We start from the raw sequence: 18,961 nt of genomic DNA on the forward strand, positions 1-18,961 counted from the left end.
CCCTGCTCTTTATCCCCCCCGCCTCTATCGCTCGCTCTCCCCCACCCTCACTCACTGTCAGTGGGCTGGGGCAAGGAGTTGGGGTGAAGGAAGGGGTTTGGGGTGCAGGATCTGGGAGGGACTCAGGGCTGGGGCAGGGGGTGAGGGGTGTGGGAGGAGGTGAGGGGAGTGGGCTCTGGGAGGGAATTTGGGTGCCGGATGGGGCTCAGGGCTGGGGCAGGGGCTTGGGGTGCAGGAGGGGGTGAGGTGTGCAAGTTCTGGCTGGGCAACGCTTATTGCGGGCGGCTCCCGGGCAGCAGTGCAGCAGGGCTAAGGCAGGCTCCCTGCCTGCCCTGGCCCCATGCCACTCCTGAGAGCGGCTGGCATGTCCCTGCGGCCTCTGGTGGGGCAGAGGGCTCCATGCGCTGCCCTTGACTGCAGGCACCACCCCCGCAGTTCCCAGCCAATGGGAGCTGCAGAGTCGGCGCTCGGGACGGGGGCAGTGCACAGAGACTCCCTTCCCCCATCCCAGGGCCTGCAGGGACGTGCTGGCCACTTTGGGGAGCAGCATGGGGCCAGGGCAGGCAGGGAGCCTGCCTTAGCCTCGCTGCGCTGCTGGACTAAAATCTCCCAGGCTTCAGTATCCTCTGGGAGATAGAGCCTGATTCCGGGAGGCTGCCAGCAAAACCAGGAGGGCTGGCAACCCTGGAACACGCACTCAGCAAGGTCTCCCTGGGAGGCCCTGGGGACATGAACTCGCCCGGGGGCTCACTGGGAGGTCATGGGGGGACACAGTCGCCGGGGGAAGGGCTTTCTGGGAGGCCATGCACACTCAGTGCAGGAAGGTGAGGGAACTGATTGGGAGGCCATAGGGGGTGCTCATGCGGTGATGTGATGGGAAGCTATGAAGTATTTGGGGGTAAACAGGTCCTTTTCTTCCCGGGGGACTCCCATGACACCCCTTGGTTCAGCCAAAGAGCTGTAGGCAAATTGGGTCAGAGAAGGGGGAGGAGTGAAGAGGTGGGTGGGGACATTGCCCTGCTGTCAGTCACATCCATGCCTGCATCCTGCTCAGAGGCTGGGGCAGGCTGGAGAGTGGCAGCGGCAGGTGGCCCTGGAGACAGAGATGGAGTTTTCTGGAGGGCTCAGGAGCACTGCTGGGCCCAGCTGCACCCACAGAGCTCAGAACCCAGCTCTTAGCACTGCTACTGCCTGCTGCTAGTGAAACGGGGGGCCGGGGGGAGAGCAGGGAACATCCTTCAGCTGGGGCAGCCCCTCTCCCAGGGCCCATCCTGACAGGCCCGCTCAGCATCTACTCACCCCTTTGAGCTCTTTTAAGTCTCTCTTTACCAGTGAGTCCAGGGAAAAGTTAATGTTGTGAGACAAGCTCTGCAACTGGAAAGAAAGGAGAGAGACCCTGAAGCCTGCGTTGTGAGTGCCCCCAGCACAAAGGCAGGCAGCGGGTCTCACCCACTTGGCAGCCTACAGGAGGATCCCCCTCAGCGCTCTCGTCCTGGACAATGGCTCCCTGGGGAAGCACTTGTCTTACAAATTCTGTTGATTACCATCTTTTCCCTTGGGCTCTGATTCTGCAGCTGGAGGACAAACTCAGCCACTTCCACCCCATCTGGAGCAGGCAGGGTGTGGAGGTGTCAGGAGGAGCCCTGTCTCGTCCCACGCACTCTCAGGCATGTGGAACAGGGGCTGAGACTCCCTTGCTGGTTCCTCACATCGTGTGGGTAGCTCAGAGGTTGTGAGGGATAAGCCCATGTGCATGGGCAAAGGGCAGGGTGGAAAATATTCTCCCACAACCAAATCCAAGGGGATTTTCACCAGCCTTCTGTAACGCATATGTCTGTCCCACCCCAAACACAGAGCTTCCAGAGCAGTTCAGACAGAGAAAGAGAGTTTGATATGGGCAAAAATGTTGGCTACTTTTCATTTTCTTAATTCTCAAAAAAACAATTCTCCTCATATTTGAAAGAGAAAAAAGCCCTCAGACAGAAACCAGAGCTGGAAAATTCCAGCCTGAAAGATGAAACTTGACCAAGTTATAAGCAACTAAACAAGGGCCTCTAAAATGGATACATTTAGCCAATCATAACTAGAGAGGTCACGTGCCAGCTCTAATTCCCAGACAGGAAACCTCATTCGCTTTCAGTTATCACTATGCAGAGGAGTTTTGAAACAAGACAAACACTGCAAGGAAAGGAGATTAAGTCATTTCACCATCTATTCTACTCTCTGAATATATCAGATACCCCAATAACACCAAACCACAACCAAAGTTTAACTCAAAATGCAATTAAAACCTTAAAACTCTGACCCTTACAAGTTTGTTCCCAGCAGGGAGCAGATTCTGAGCAGTGTAATTCAGGAGTTGACAGAGTTACACAGGTGAGGAGGATCAGGCTCTGTATCATTGGTATTTCAGAAGAATCTGGAGTCTACAACCATGATCAGAGCCTGATTGTGCTAGATGCTGTACAAAGACATAATAAGAGCCAGCCCCTGCCCCAAAGGGCTACATTCACAAGGGGATTTCAATGCCTACCTGCCCTTTATGGGCCCACATCCAACATGCAGGCACCACTGGCATTCACAAAACCCCTGCTCAGCTGCTACATATATTCCCTACATTCCCAACAAGCATGCGCAAAACTGCCCATGTCCTGATGACAGTGCTGAGCAACTCGCCACCCTTGCTCATGCCTAGCCCTAGCAGGAGTGTCAAATGAGACATTCTCTATGTAGCTGTCCTTGGGGCCCAATCCAATAGGCATACTCAGAGCCTTCCGCCCCTAATACCCAATTGCCCGGTGGTAGGGCACTCCCTGGGGTGTAGGAGACCCAGGTTCAAATCTGCCTGATCTGGAGCAGGGATTTGAACCCAGAGCTCCCCCATCCCAGATGAGTGGTCTGGGCACAGCACCGCCTCTGTCATTTTTTGTGAGCAAAGGCCTAATTCCTTTTGCCGCTCCTTGGCATTTCCCACTGGCTGGCCCAAGTGGCTCCCCGCTCAGCATGCTGGCACCTGAGCAACCCTTTCTTAGGCTCCCCGCTTCTCCAGGCATGGCATGGGGAGCAGGGTACCTACCTGGGGCTGAGGAATCCACAAGGTGGCCGGGTGCCTAGGAGTTGGCGTTGCAATGCCCAGGTCCCCCTTGTGAATGTAGCCCAAAGCACTTAGCCCCATACAAACCATTACACACACAGCGCTGCAGCTCGTGTCTCTTCCAATCTTTGTTAGTTTTCTTAAAGCCCCAGCTCCTCGAGTCATGTGAATAGGTGAGACCATCAGCTTCCATTAAAAAAGGAAGTTTCTAGTCCTTCTTGTTGTGGAGAAAAGCATGGTAACATGACCCGAGTGCAGCCTACAGGCTCAAAAGCAGAAGGCAAAGTGAAAGAACCTGTTTATGTTTTTAAATCTCACGACTGTTGGAAGGCCTAACTCAGGCTTTTAAATATGTGCGAGAAAGGACACTGGCTTAACTTCGCCAATGGACTTGGAAAAATCAAATCCTGGGAGAGGAGCCTGTCTCAGTTCAGGGCAGGTCAGCTCGATCCCACTGTAAGGGGAGCCACTCTGGGTATTCAGCTCCCTAGTTAATTGCCTTTCCCAACACAGACCAGCTGCCCTAGGACACCTGTTTGCTTTCTCCTCAGAGACAGAGAACAGTGCAATTGCTACAGATACAAGTTACCACCAAAAATGAATAAAAAAGTAAGGATTTGATCAGTTATAGATCAGTATGAGTTTCAGAAGTATTAATTTTAAGTTAAAAAATAGTACAAATGGAAGCAGCAAAAATAAAACTTTGCACACATTTCTGGAAACATGACACCAAACAATGGTGTATTAATCCAGTACAATATCCACCAGTCCTATCTTATCCATGGGAGGAGAATGTTTGTTTCCTCACTATACAAAGTAATGGATTTTGGGGTTGCTGTGTAGGAAGGAAAAGATGTAAGTCATCTTCAACAGAAAGCCAGGAACAATACTTGGAATTGCAGTTAATGCTGACTCGCATAGTTAGGTGGCTGAAAAAGGAACGAGGGCTTTAAGACCCCCCCATGTGCTAACTCACGAAACTCAGATCCCACCGATAACCAAAAGTCTGCATCTGGCATTTGTGAACATTTGTGCTGCAGTTCCTTGTCACTTGACCGGACAATAAGGCTTTCCTCTTCTTTTGAAGACAGCATATCTGTGGGATTCATCTTAAGCTGATGGGTTCCTGGTCCATTGATTAAATTGGTCTTTGCCCACTTCAGGAAAGCATTTGGAAAAACACACACACACACACACATACATACATACAGAGAGCTTGCGCCTCCCTTTACACATTCCCATGCCTCCCTTGGGAGGCGTGGCCCATACTTTAAGAATCGCTGTTCTATACCCATTAACTCAGAGGCCTCATGGACTGTGGTAACCCTCCAACCAGTTCCCCATTGAGCTGACGCCTCTATATAGGTTATGTTCTCTTTCTTTTCAACTGCCTGAAACCTTCTCCAATATGATTCAGGGGTCAGTTTAAACTTCAGCCACAAAGCTTGTTTTCAATTATCATAATCTTTACAGTCTTCCCATAAGGGTAAAGATGTCCAGGGCCTTTGCCCAGAAAGCAGTGGAGCCAGGTCTCTTACCATGTCCCCCTGTCCGAGCTTATTTAATTCATATAGCGAGGAAGTCATTTGGAGTCTATGCCACCCACGGGCATAGGTCCATGGTGTCTGGCTCCACCTACTGTACAATGGTTCTGCTGCCACAGTTTCTCCATCTTGATCTGATATTGATGCTCCCTGTCCTTTTCTCTCTTCTAGTGCTGTTACTGGCACTGGTGTTTGGTCTTACTGGCACTGCTGTGGGTTCCAGACTGCTCTCTCTTGCTCTAGGTCTGCAAGCTTCTGGGTTTCCAGATGCACTCTGTCTCTCTCCAGCTGAAGCTTCTCCTGCTCTAGCTGTTGGGTGTCCAGCACTCCTCTTGCGGTGGTGGCCTTGGTCTGGATGGAACGCAGTAGCTGAAGCCTGGTCTACACTAGGCGTTTAAATCGGTTTTAGGAGCGTAAAACCGATTTAACGCCAAAACCGTCCACACTAGGAGGCACCTTATATCGATTTTAATGGCTCTTTAAACCGGTTTCTGTACTCCTCCCTAACGAGAGGAGTAACGCTAGTATCGGTATTAACATATCGGATTAGGGTTAGTGTGGACGCTGATCGACGGTATTGGCCTCCGGGAGCTATCCCACAGTGCACCAGTGACCGCTCTGGACCGCAATCTGAACTCGGATGCAGTGGTCAGGTAAACAGGAAAAGCCCCGCGAACTTTTGAATATTTCCTGTTTGCCCAGCGTGGAGCTCCGATCAGCACGGGTGGCGATGCAGTCCGAAATCAAAATAAAAAAAGAGCTCCCGCATGGACCATGCGGATGTGATCGCTGTAAGGGCAGGCAAATCCGTTCTATCAGCGCTCCGTTACAGACGATGAAATTCAGAATCCTTTTTTAAAAATCTCCAGACAGACGCCATAGCAGGGACTCAGCGCACTGCAGCGTGACAAGCGTAACGGAAAGCCAAAGAATCAAATGGACGCTCATGGACTGGAGGACTGAAGCTATCCCACAGTTCCTGCAGCCTCCGAAAATTATTTGCATTCTTGGCTGAGCTCCAAATGCTTCTAGGGTCAAACACAGTGTCCGCGGGTCAGGGCATAGCTTGGCAATCTACTCACCCACCCCCCACCCACCCCCAGAAGCGAAAGGTAAAACAATCCTCTGACTCTTTTACATGTCACCCTATCTTTACTGAATGCTGCAGATAGACGCGATAGTGCAGCACTCAACACCCCTGCCATGGGCAGCTGATGGTACAATACGATGGAAATCCATCCTCATCATCATCATCATCAGCTGATCGTACAAAAAGCTGGAAATCCATCCTCATGATCAGCCTCAGCTGATGGTACAAAAGGACTGTTAACCGTCCTCGTCATCAGCCTATTGGCCCTAATTTTTTCTGGTGGATGGATGGTGCAATATGGCTGGTAACCATCCTCATCATAGCAACAGGGGGCTGAGCTCCATCAGCCCCCACCCTTCATGTGTAAAGAAAAGATTCAGTTGCCCCTGGACTAGCAGTGGGATGCTGGGCTTCTCTCCTACACACTGCTTAATGTCCTGTCTGGACTATCATAGCAGCTGGAGGCTGCCTTCCACTCATTTCTCACTAACAAGTCAGTGTGTCTTATTCCTGCATTCTTTATTAATTCATCACACAAGTGGGGGGACAATGCTACGGTAGCCAAGAAAGGCTGGGGGAAGAACGGAATCAACAGGTGGGGTTGTTACAGAAGCACCCCCTGTGAATAGCATACAGATAATAATTTCTGCAGGCTCTGACACAGAGCAGCTGTGCTCTCTGGTTCTATGATACGGTGGTTCTCTAGCACACTTGCCTATATTAGGCAGCACTGATTCTATTTTTAGAAACCAAAAAGGAGGGATTGACTCAGGGAGTCTGTAATAGTCCGCGGTAGGGGCCGGGCCGTCTCAGGGGCCGTTGGGAGCCAGGCCGCCTCACTACACGGCCCTATCAGCCTCCGGGTTCTGAAGGGTTTTTGGGGTTCTGCCCCTCAAGCAGGGGCAGAACAGAAGGCACACAGTTCCTGCTAGGAGTCCCAGCCCGCAGTCAGGGCGGGACAGCAGACACTAGGTCTAGGCTCCGGTCCTGGCAGCCGGAGCTACGCAGTTACAGCATCAGTAAGCCCCAAGTCCTAGGTCAGGGCGGGGCAGCACCAGAATCCAGGGAGCTCAGATCCCACTACAGGGCTGAGCAGCAGTCTACGTCTGTAGTCCCCAAGCCCTAGCTCAGGCGGGGCAGCAACACAGCAGTTCTAGCTCAGCTCCTCACAGCAGGGCTGAGCACACAAAGTCACTAGTTTAAGCCCAAGCCCTCAGTCAGGGCGGGGCAGCAACACAGCAGTTCTAGCTCAGCTCCTCACAGCAGGGCTGAGCACACAAAGTCACTAGTTTAAGCCCAAGCCCTCAGTCATGGCGGGGCAGCAACACAGCAGTTCTAGCTCAGCTCCTCACAGCAGGGCTGAGCACACAAAGTCACTAGTTTAAGCCCAAGCCCTCAGTCAGGGCGGGGCAGCAACACAGCAGTTCTAGCTCAGCTCCTCACAGCAGGGCTGAGCAACAACCAATAGTCCCAGGGGCTCAGGTCCTTGTCTCAGGAACTGAGCAACGATAATAGTCTTAGGAAGCCCAGGCCCTTAATCAGGGCAGGGCAATACAAAGTAGTTCAGGGCTCAGGTCCTTGCATCAGGAGCTAAGCAATAACAATAGTTCAGTAATCCCCAGCCCTAGGTCAGGGTGGGGCAACAAACAATAGTCCCAGGGGCTCAGGTCCTTGTCTCAGGAGCTGAGCCACAAGAGTCCGTAAGCCCCAAGGTGGGGCAATAAACTATAGTTCAAGGCTCAGGTCCTTGTAGCAGGAGCTAAGCAGCGGCATCAGTCTCAGGAGGCCCAGACCCTCAGTCAGGGCAGGGCAACAAACAATAGCTCAAGGCTCAGGGCCTTGTAACGGGAACTGAGCTATGGCAGCAGTTCAAGAAGCCCAGGTAAGTGCAGGCTTCTCTGCCTGAACGCTGGTAGGAGGGGGAGGCTGCCACCCGTGAGTGGGGTGGCAGGGGGGACACAGGCCCACCCACTCCACTGTGTCCCAGCCCGGGGCCCTAACAGCGGCGTGGATCCGCTGCAGTCAGTGGGGATCCTGGCCGCAACACACTGACATGGGCACGTCAGTGCCCTCAGCCGGACAGGGTTCGGCTACCCCCGGGCTGCATTCCATCTCCCCCTCCTCGGGTACCTGCTCGTCGCTGGGCTCGGCAGCGGGGTCCCATACCATGGGCTCCTCGGTGAGCTGAAAGCGGTCTACGTCGGGCTGCTCCTCTGGACTTGGGTCACAGGAACGCTCGGGCAGCTCCTCGGGGTACCGGGCTCGGGGCAGGCTCGGCCAGTCCACCTCGGGGTACCTGGCTCGAGGGAGGCTCGGTCTGTCCGCGTCCGGGTACCTTGCTTGAGGGAGGCTTGGTCCATCCGCGTCCGGGTACCTTGCCCTGGGCAGGCTCGGCCAGTCAGGAGCCTGAACAGGAGCGTCCGTCCTCTCCGGCCGCTGGGCCCTAACTGAGGGTTGAGGCCGGGCTTTTATACTTCCTGTCCCGCCCCTTGACTTCCGGGGGGCGGGAACAGGCGGCGGTGGCTCCGCCCACTGAGGTGGCTCCGCCCACTGAGGTGGCTGTTCTGGTTCCTCTCTCTCAGAGGCCGTCGGGAGCCAGGCCGCCTCACTACACGGCCCCCCCCTCAAGGCTGGTTCCCGAGCAGCGGGACCAGCCCATTCCATACCCCCCAGCCGAGAGAGGAAGTCCGCGTTCGCATGGTCCTTACCGGCTCTATGGTGGACCGTGAAGGCGAATGGCTGGAGGGCCAGGTACCAGCGCTGCACCCGCATGTTGTGGTCCTTCATCCGGGCCAACCACTGAAGGGCGGAATGGTCGGTGACCAAGGTGAAGGGGACTCCCAGGATGTAGTATCGGAGCGCTTCACAAGCCCACTTCACGGCGAGGGCTTCCTTCTCGACCACCGCATAGTTTTTTTCGCGGGGAAACAGCTTCCGGCTAATGTACAGAACCGGATGCTCCTCACCCCCTACGTCTTGGGACAAGACAGCCCCGAGTCCCACTTCCGAGGCGTCGGTCTGTAAGATAAACGGCTGGTTAAAGTCGGGGCTATACAAGACCGGCTCGCTGCAGAGGCAGGTCTTAAGAGTCCGAAAGGCCCTGTCGCACTCAGTAGTCCAGTTCACCTGCCGTGGGCTGTCCTTTGTTAGGAGCCCCGTTAAGGGGGCTGTAATCGTCGCAAATTGGGGAATGAACCGCCTATAATAACCGGCCAAGCCTAGAAACTGCCGCACCTGGCGCTTCGTGGTCGGCGGGGGGCAGTTTGCGATGGCCTGTACCTTGCCGATCAGGGGTTTTACCTGCCCATGCCCGATAGCATACCCCAAGTATTTAGTCTCTTGCCAACCGATGCGACATTTTTTCGGGTTGGCGGTTAAGCCGGCCTTCCTCAGGGACCTCAGGACAGCGGCGACTCTCTCCAGGTGATGCTCCCACTGTGGACTGTAGATTACAACGTCGTCGAGGTAGGCGGCAGCATAGTCCTGATGGGGCTGGAGGAGGCGGTCCATTAGGCGCTGAAAGGTGGCCGGGGCCCCGTGGAGGCCGAAGGGCATCCTGGTGAAGTGGTAGAGACCGGAGGGAGTGGCAAAGGCAGTTTTCTCGCGGGAGGCGGGCTCCAGAGGGATCTGCCAATATCCCTTACTTAGGTCTAGGGTGGTGATGTAGTGGGCACTCCCCAGGCGGGCCAACAGCTCATCTATCCGGGGCATGGGATAGGCGTCGAATTTGGAGATGGCGTTAACGCGTCGGAAGTCGATACAGAAGCGCTGCGAGCCGTCGGGTTTGGGTACCAACACTACCGGGCTGCGCCACTCACTCTGCGACGGCTCTATCACCCCCAAATCCAACATTGCTCGTACCTCCTTCTCTACGACCTGCTTCCTATGGTAGGGCAGGGGTCGGGTCGTCCCCCGGATCACCACCCCTGGCTCTGTCTGGATCCGATGGTATACCAGGGAGGTGTGTCCCGGTTGGTCCGTAAAGGTGCGTGAGAAAGCTCGCAGGAGGCACCTGGTCTGTTGGAGCTGTTCCTCGGTTAAGGTCTCCCCGAGCTGGGGTTCCTCGGCGTCTCCGGGTTGGGGGACCTGGGGCCCCAGTTCCGGTTCTGGCGGGTAGGGGTTAATCAACAGCCCTTCTCGCTCCTTCCAGGGTTTGAGGAGGTTGACGTGGTAGCGTTGGATCTTCTTCTTCCGGTCCGGTTGATTGATTTCATACGTGACCGGGCCCACCTTTCTGACCACCTCATAGGGCCCTTGCCACCGGGCCAGGATTTTTGATTCACTGGACGGGAGGAGGAGTAATACCCGGTCCCCGGGTTGGAAGTCCCGAGTCTGGGCGCCTCGGTTATAGGTCTGGGCTTGCGTGTCCTGGGCGGCTTTCAAGTTTTCCCTCGCCAGATCCCCCGCCTGCTTTAGGCGCTCCTGAAGTTGAAGCACATACTGTAAGAGACCCTGGGCCGGGGAGGGAGCCTGTTCCCAGGTTTCTCTCATGAGATCCAAGAGGCCCCGGGGTCTCCGCCCATACAATAATTCGAAGGGGGAGAACTTGTCGACGCCTGGGGACTTCTCGTATGGCGAGGAGCAGGGGCGGAAGGAGCTGGTCCCACCGGCGAAGGTCCTCTTGGGAAACCGACGCAGCATCCCCTTCAGCGTCCGGTTAAACCTCTCCACTAATCCATCGGTCTGGGGATGATAGACGGAGGTGCGGAGTTGCTTGACCCCCATGATTTCGCAAACTTGCTTGAGCAGCCGGGACGTGAAATTGGTCCCTTGGTCCGTGAGGAGCTCCCGGGGTAGGCCGACGCGGGCGAAGACCTTCACCAGTTCCATGGCAATGGTGCGGGCTGAGATGTTCCGAAGAGGAATGGCTTCGGGGAACCTGGTGGCATAGTCCATCATGACTAAAATATACTGGAACCCCGCGCTGCTCTTCGGGAGGGGCCCCACCAGGTCCACCGCCACGCGTTCAAAGGGGGTTTCGATTATAGGCATCGGCACCAACGGTGCCTTCGGAGTCTGGGCGGGCGCGGCCAACTGGCATCCTGGACACGAATTGCAGTAGTCCTTTACTTCTTGGTACACCCCGGGCCAGAAGAAGCGCCCCAGGATCCGGGCCAGCGTTTTGTCGTGCCCGAGGTGCCCCGCCACTGGGACGTCATGGGCCAGTTTCATGACGGCCCGGCGGTGACATTGCGGCACGAGGAGCTGTGTCCGGACGTCCCCGGTGCGGGGGTCTTTCTCCACGCGGTAAAGGCGCTCTTGCCGCAGCTCAAAGTGTGGCCACTGAGCCGCTCGCTGGGGGTCGAGAATAGTCCCATCCACCGAGGCCAGCTGCTCATAGGTCCGTGCGAGGGTGGGATCAGCCCGTTGGTCCCGGCAAAACTCTGTGGGTGCCGAGGGATCCTCTCGTCCCTCTCGGGGAGGGTCTTCCCGTTCTCTCGTGGGACTGGTAGGGACGGGGGCTTCCCTCTCATCCTCCCCGGTCTCTGGTGCCTCACCTTCCCATGCCGGCGTGGCCTGCGGGCTACCCTCGAGGTGGCGGCGTAAGACGGTGGTGAAATCGGGCCAATCCCGCCCCAGGATCACCGGGTAGGCCAGCCGGGGTGCAAGCCCCACTGTCATCCGTCGGGTGACCCCATCAATAGTCAGTTGGGTCTGGGCGCTGGGGTAGGGTCGTATATCCCCGTGGATACACTGCAGTGGGATCTTCTCAAGGTGGTCGTCCGCTGGCGGGCCCACGGCCTGGCAGACCAGCGTTTGGCCACAGCCGGAGTCGAGGAGGGCCACCGCCTGGCGTCCCTCAATGATGACGGGCACGGTGATCTTGGCCCCTTGCGGGCGTCGGGCACGGCCTTCCCCCGAGTAGACTTGGCCGAATGCACACTCCCGTTCCGGGCAAGCTCGCTGCAAATGGCCGTACTTCCCGCAGGAGAAACAGGGTCCCAGGGTGGCTCGCTCCGTCCGTGACTGAGCTCCGGGGTCACCACCGGGGGGTTTCCGGCTGGGACCTCTGACTGTGGGCATCGGGGTCCGTGGGGGTCTCCCGGAGGGCGCGGCCATCCGGGCCTGGGTCTCTACACTGCGGGAGGGAGCACTTACGGCTGCCCGGGGGGACGGCCCCCTCTTCTCTGGGTTAGGGCGCTCCGGCCGGGCCGGGACCGCCGGGCCCGCCGACCCCGACGGGGCCTCAGCCGCGAGGAAGTCCTCCATTAAGGCAACGGCTGCAGACACCGTCGTCGGCCTGTGGCGTAGGACCCAGGATCTTCCCCTCGGCGGAAGTACTTGGGCAAATTGTTCCAATACAATTTGTTCCATCAGCTCTTCCGATGTCCGGCGTTCGGGCTGTAGCCACTTTTTGCAGGTCTCCCGTAGTTCCTGAGCCACCATCCGCGGCCGGGCCCCCGGGGGATAGGACAGGCTCCTAAACCGTTGTCGGTAGGTCTCGGGGCTCACGTCCAATGCGTCCAGAATAGCAGCCTTCACTGCGTTGTAGTCCTGGGCCGCTTCCACCGACAGACCTCGGTAGACCGTCTGGGCAGTCCCCGTTAAATATGGGGCCAAGATGGTGGCCCACTGTTCCTGGTTCCAGCCCGCGACGACAGCCACCCTCTCAAAGGTGACGAGAAAAGCCTCCGGATCATCCTCGGGCCCCATCTTCGTCAATCGAATTGGGGGGTTGGGTCGCGGGGCTCCTGCGGTGCCCCCGGGTAGGGGTTCCCCCGGTCGGGCTAGAGCCGCTGCAAGCTGCTGAACACATGTCTGCTGGAAGTCCTGGTGTTGGGTAACCAGGTCCGCAATCAGCTGCCGTTGTTGGACCCCCAGCTGCTCTACGAGTTGCTGCTGCTGCAGCTGGTGGGCGGCCTGGTGCTCCTGTTGGTGTCGCGCCTGGGCCGCCTGCTGTCGTTCCTGGCTCTCAGTGATGAGGGTCAGGAGCTGGGATAGATCCATCTCTCTTGCGGGAGATCTCTCTCCCGTCGCCCCCTTTTCACCGGTGTCTAGAGTTCGTGCCCACATTCTGGGCAAAAAGGTCCTCAGAGAAGGCACCACGTGTAATAGTCCGCGGTAGGGGCCGGGCCGTCTCAGGGGCCGTTGGGAGCCAGGCCGCCTCACTACACGGCCCTATCAGCCTCCGGGTTCTGAAGGGTTTTTGGGGTTCTGCCCCTCAAGCAGGGGCAGAACAGAAGGCACACAGTTCCTGCTAGGAGTCCCAGCCCGCAGTCAGGGCGGGACAGCAGACACTAGGTCTAGGCTCCGGTCCTGGCAGCCGGAGCTACGCAGTTACAGCATCAGTAAGCCCCAAGTCCTAGGTCAGGGCGGGGCAGCACCAGAATCCAGGGAGCTCAGATCCCACTACAGGGCTGAGCAGCAGTCTACGTCTGTAGTCCCCAAGCCCTAGCTCAGGCGGGGCAGCAACACAGCAGTTCTAGCTCAGCTCCTCACAGCAGGGCTGAGCACACAAAGTCACTAGTTTAAGCCCAAGCCCTCAGTCAGGGCGGGGCAGCAACACAGCAGTTCTAGCTCAGCTCCTCACAGCAGGGCTGAGCACACAAAGTCACTAGTTTAAGCCCAAGCCCTCAGTCAGGGCGGGGCAGCAACACAGCAGTTCTAGCTCAGCTCCTCACAGCAGGGCTGAGCACACAAAGTCACTAGTTTAAGCCCAAGCCCTCAGTCAGGGCGGGGCAGCAACACAGCAGTTCTAGCTCAGCTCCTCACAGCAGGGCTGAGCAACAACCAATAGTCCCAGGGGCTCAGGTCCTTGTCTCAGGAACTGAGCAACGATAATAGTCTTAGGAAGCCCAGGCCCTTAATCAGGGCAGGGCAATACAAAGTAGTTCAGGGCTCAGGTCCTTGCATCAGGAGCTAAGCAATAACAATAGTTCAGTAATCCCCAGCCCTAGGTCAGGGTGGGGCAACAAACAATAGTCCCAGGGGCTCAGGTCCTTGTCTCAGGAGCTGAGCCACAAGAGTCCGTAAGCCCCAAGGTGGGGCAATAAACTATAGTTCAAGGCTCAGGTCCTTGTAGCAGGAGCTAAGCAGCGGCATCAGTCTCAGGAGGCCCAGACCCTCAGTCAGGGCAGGGCAACAAACAATAGCTCAAGGCTCAGGGCCTTGTAACGGGAACTGAGCTATGGCAGCAGTTCAAGAAGCCCAGGTAAGTGCAGGCTTCTCTGCCTGAACGCTGGTAGGAGGGGGAGGCTGCCACCCGTGAGTGGGGTGGCAGGGGGGACACAGGCCCACCCACTCCACTGTGTCCCAGCCCGGGGCCCTAACAGCGGCGTGGATCCGCTGCAGTCAGTGGGGATCCTGGCCGCAACACACTGACATGGGCACGTCAGTGCCCTCCGCCGGCCCGGGTTCGGCTACCCCCGGGCTGCATTCCATCTCCCCCTCCTCGGGTACCTGCTCGTCGCTGGGCTCGGCAGCGGGGTCCCATACCATGGGCTCCTCGGTGAGCTGAAAGCGGTCTACGTCGGGCTGCTCCTCTGGACTTGGGTCACAGGAACGCTCGGGCAGCTCCTCGGGGTACCGGGCTCGGGGCAGGCTCGGCCAGTCCACCTCGGGGTACCTGGCTCGAGGGAGGCTCGGTCTGTCCGCGTCCGGGTACCTTGCTTGAGGGAGGCTTGGTCCATCCGCGTCCGGGTACCTTGCCCTGGGCAGGCTCGGCCAGTCAGGAGCCTGAACAGGAGCGTCCGTCCTCTCCGGCCGCTGGGCCCTAACTGAGGGTTGAGGCCGGGCTTTTATACTTCCTGTCCCGCCCCTTGACTTCCGGGGGGCGGGAACAGGCGGCGGTGGCTCCGCCCACTGAGGTGGCTCCGCCCACTGAGGTGGCTGTTCTGGTTCCTCTCTCTCAGAGGCCGTCGGGAGCCAGGCCGCCTCACTACAGAGTCATTCCCAATTTTTGCTTTTGCGCCCCTGGCTGATCGGCCAGGGGCACTTATGACAGCAGCTAATGGTACAAAACGATGGAAGGTGCAATATGGCTAGTAACCAATCTTGGCTTTTGTGCCCCTGGCTGATTGGCCAGGGGCACTAGCAGCAAATGGTACAAAAGGACTGGTAGCCATGATCATCCTCAGTTCCAATTTATGGAAGGGTTTGGATGGTGCAATATGGCTAGTAACCATCTCTGCTATCATGCAAAAGCAAAAGCATGCTTCTGTGTAGCGCTGCTGAATCGCCTCTGTGAGCGGCATCTAGTACACATACGGTGAGAGTCACAAACGGCAAAACAAGCTCCATGATTGCCATGCTATGGCATCTGCCAGGGCAATCCAGGGGAAAAAGGCGCGAAATGCTTGTCTGCCGTTGCTTTCCCAGACGAAGGAGTGACTGACGACATTTACCCAGAACCACCCGCGACAATGATTTTTGCCCCATCAGGCACTGGGATCTCAACCCGGAAGTTCCAAGGGGCAGGGGAGGCTGCGGGAACTATGGGATAGCTAGGGAATAGCTACCCACAGTGCAACGCTCCAGAAATCGACGCTAGCCACGGACCATGGACGCACACCACCGATTTAATGTGCTTAGTATGGCCGTGCTCCACCCGATTTTATAAATTCTGTTTTACAAAACCGGTTTATGCAAATTCGGAATAATCCCGTAGTGTAGACGTACCCTGACTGTCAGCCTCTTCCCTGTTTCTCTCCAGGGTGTTGGCTCCAAAATTCTCCCTGTCTGCTGGGCCCTCTGTCAGTCGACTGGAGGTTCTCTGTGAACGTGGACCATCATTCCTTGACTGGTCATTAGAATACAGCAAATCAACTAAGTATGATTTTGTTCTATCTTCAGGGCTAATCTCCCTTTCTCTGCATAGCTCAACAATAGATTTTTCTTCAGTTGTTCGTAATTCATTTTCCCCATCTCCCTTTTCACTGTTCCTTTCCTCAGAAAGGCTACTGAGGCTTTTTTCTCTGTGCCTCTCCTGTCTAAGTAACTTGCTTTTGCTGCTGTTGGCATTTATGCAATTGACACTGTTAAGAGATCCCACCAATGCTGCCACCATAGAGATTGTGGTTCAGGGCGGCTGCACCTGGATTTCCCCTCTGTGGTTCAGCAAGGGCACCCGCTCTCAGGCTGGTAGCTCCCCAGCCATTGCCTCTTTGGGTGGAGACCTGCAGCTCTCTCCCCTCTGACCAGGGTATTTCCAGGCTTCACAGCTCCTTGTCTTCACTGTGTCATTCCCAGCACAGACCAGTTGCCCAAGGGCACCTGTTTGCTTTCTCTTCAGCAGAGCCGGCTCAGGCTTTTTTGCTGCCCCAAGCGACGAAGGAGAGGAAAAAAAAAAGCCACGATTGGTGGCACCTTGATGGCAGCTCTACCGCGCCGCTTCATTCCTCAGCTCTGAGAGGGACTGAGGGACCCGCCGCCGAAGACCTGGATGTGCCGCCCCTTCCCATTAGCCGCCCCAAGCACCTGCTTCCTTCGCTGGTGCCTGGAGTCAGCCCTGCTCTTTAGAGACAGAGAACAGTGCAATTGCTACAGATACAAGTTACCACCAAACTCTTCCTAAGCAGGCCAAGTATATTCCTAAGGTACAAAGCATTACCGAGAAAACAGAACAAAAGAACCTACCCGCATGCTAATAAGCTCACCAGAGTTACCCCAACTCCCTCCTGGGCTCTGGCAAGTGCAGGCTTTTAATACCGCACCCTAGGAGCATCCTTGTGGTTACAAGGTCATCAGAGTTCCGCTCAGAACAAGCACCCAGTCATATGAGGCTTCAGTAGGCCAAGTCCTTCCAACCCTCCCCTAAGGACTGGGGCCCTCCAGGGTCCAGGGGTCCTGCCCATTTGCTGGAGTAGGGAGAAGGCCCTGAGAGAGGTTAAACCCCAAGCTTTTATGCTAGAGTCTTTTCTTTGTCTGATGGGTTCTGGAGAATCCAGTCTGCACAAACATATGCAGCTCTCCCTAGGGGGTAACTGGGGCTGGGAATGGAGGAGGTACATTAGTATCCCCCGTCCCTGCTAGAGAAGGGGCACAAACTGCCACAACAACGCAGCCACAACTGCATTTTTCATACTGTGCCCAAAGGTGTTAAGTTAAACCATATGGAATTGGGGTTAACTCAGTAAAGCTTAGCTTCATTCCATCAGGTTCGTCAGGATATTACAGGATATTGTAAGTCTGTCACAGAGCCTCCTCTGGGACAGAATATATTGAGATGAAAGTTGTCAGTAGGCTCAAACCAGAGCGCTCAACCCGCAAACACTTGCTACTAGGACTGCCACTTACTCCGATCCAAGAACTACTCCCAGTAGGAACTGCAGGCTCAGCGCTTAGCTTTCTTTTTGTAGGTGTTGGTGTGGTTGGGGCCCTGTACTGCACAAGACCATAGTCATCACATTTGCTGCAGAACTCACCACTTGTACAGAGCTGGGCTCCAAAACCTGAGTTTCCACATTTTTTAAATGAACGTAGTTAACCTTGAGTATGACTGATGTAGTGTGGCATGCCTGAGTCTGCAGACAGCCTGAAACAGTAACTATGAAAGGTGTGAACTGCCCCATTTGTCTCAGTCAGGGCCCCGGTGACTCTGATTCTGTGGCCAAGTAATCTGGCCATGGAATTCGCCGTTTTCCTGCAGCCAGGTGCCTGACATTTATTTTTGTTTCCCTGCCCTGCTTGGACCTGCCTGTAGCTGCCACTTTCTCTTTAGCTCCTTGCACAAGGGGTCTTAACTAGACACCCGTGTATGCTCCCTGCATTGCTCCATGGAGACAGGCAGCAGGGACTGGGGAGCCAGAGCAGGAATCCTGCCTGCAGGGAGGAGACAAGGGGAGCAAGAGGTGAGGCTGGGCTGCCTGCAGAATAGTACAGGAGCCACGGTCCAGTGAATGGTGCTGGAGCCCTGGAGAGCAGAGCTAAAAGCCCTTCCTTGAAGGGACTCAGGGCTTGTCAACACTTTACAATACTGCAGCGACATGGCTGCACCACAACAGCATTCAGGAGAGCTTCTCCTGCCGGCGTAGGTACAGCACCTCCCCGAGAGGCGGGAGCCAGGGAGCTATTGTCCCTCCCTACTATTGCAGGGCAGAGCAATGGCACTTGTGGTTCAGTTGCCTAACACTTTCTATTATAAACAGTTCCTGCAGCTGTGGTGAAGAGCTGTAATGCCCCCTGGCTTGCGCTAGCATTTTGGAATTTGGCAAGAGGGTGGGCCCGGGCCCGGGCCCAGGGAGGGACCTAGTGGGGACCTCATGGAATCTGTTCAGATTTGTTGAGTTACACACTGTTAAAAATCACCATTGCCTGCCGACGAGTCACACAGCCAGCTTGGCCTGGGCTTGCTCCCAAGCTCACCCAGCGTTCCCTTCGCATTGCACATGCTCTGCCCCACACCTCGCTTCAGAAGCCCACAGGGCATGGAACCCGCACACGGGGCACAGACAAAATGGATCCGCCTCCTGCTGCTGCCCATCGAAACATCCTCAGTCTCAGCTGAACCCTGACAAATACAGAGCTGAAATCAGGCTGGCTCCCCGGCATTGTTATAACAGGTATTAGAATAATAAGACTCCTAAGAATGTGTTTAATGCTCAGACGTTATTGAATGCTCATGCGTAGCTGCCTGCACCAATCTCACCTTTACCATCGTATCCCAGATTGGATAGTGATATTTGAGCAGTTTGTCTTGTGAGTCTCTATGACTGTGTAAATGACCAAACAGGAGAGAGCCACTGACTAGTATGAAGGGCTGACCTCTATCAAGTGTTTCTCCCTTCCCAAAAGCAAGGGGCCATCCATACCAGATGGCCAGTTGTGGGATACTGCAAAAAGAAGACAAAAGATTTTGTTGTTGTTCTGCTTCTCCCCATGAAGATGAGCCAGGCAAGTGGACTCCTCCCATCAACTGAATTGAGTTTGCAGCCCACAGCACATGGCAGGAAGGAGATAAAAATGCCAGACAAAAGGAACTTGAGATCTCTGCTGCTTGAACTCTAGGGGACAAAGTTTTCAAGGCATAAGCAAAGGATCCCCAGCCTGGGTTAGCCCTAAGGAACATATAGCGCTGATTATAGAAGCTTTTATTACCTTTTGGAACTTAAGATTGGAACTCATTTTTGTATCTATGTTTACCTGCTTTCACCTGGTAAATAACTCGTTTCTTTTTCCTAGTAAATATATCAGTATATAGCTTATTCTAGGACTGGCTACAGGCATTGTCTTTGGTGTGAGATCTAAAGTGCAACTGACCTGGGGTAAGTGACTGGCCCTTTGGGACCGGGAGTA

General features: G+C 55.6%; 1 protein-coding gene across 4 annotated transcripts in view; it reads right to left on the bottom strand.

Annotated features, from left to right (window-relative positions):
* Positions 1–18,961, bottom strand: part of LOC120380840 (arf-GAP with SH3 domain, ANK repeat and PH domain-containing protein 2-like) — a 109,939-nt gene that overhangs the window by 71,129 nt on the left and 19,849 nt on the right. For 2 of the 4 annotated variants that reach the window (XM_039498735.1, XM_039498734.1), the window contains exons 1-2: positions 2,534–2,615; positions 1,300–1,374 (exon numbers count right to left, since the gene is read on the bottom strand). Coding sequence is in view for 3 of the 4 variants with exons in the window: in XM_039498734.1 (XP_039354668.1) it covers positions 1,300–1,374; positions 2,534–2,578 (120 nt within the window). In the remaining variant the exon portion in view is untranslated. Of the gene's footprint in view, positions 1–1,299; positions 1,375–2,533; positions 2,616–17,974; positions 18,056–18,961 lie in introns of those variants that run through there. The other 2 variants (XM_039498733.1, XM_039498732.1) reach the window with 2 other exon arrangements.

This window comes from Mauremys reevesii, linkage group 13 (genome assembly GCF_016161935.1).
Source record: "Mauremys reevesii isolate NIE-2019 linkage group 13, ASM1616193v1, whole genome shotgun sequence".
NCBI lineage: Eukaryota > Metazoa > Chordata > Testudines > Geoemydidae > Mauremys > Mauremys reevesii.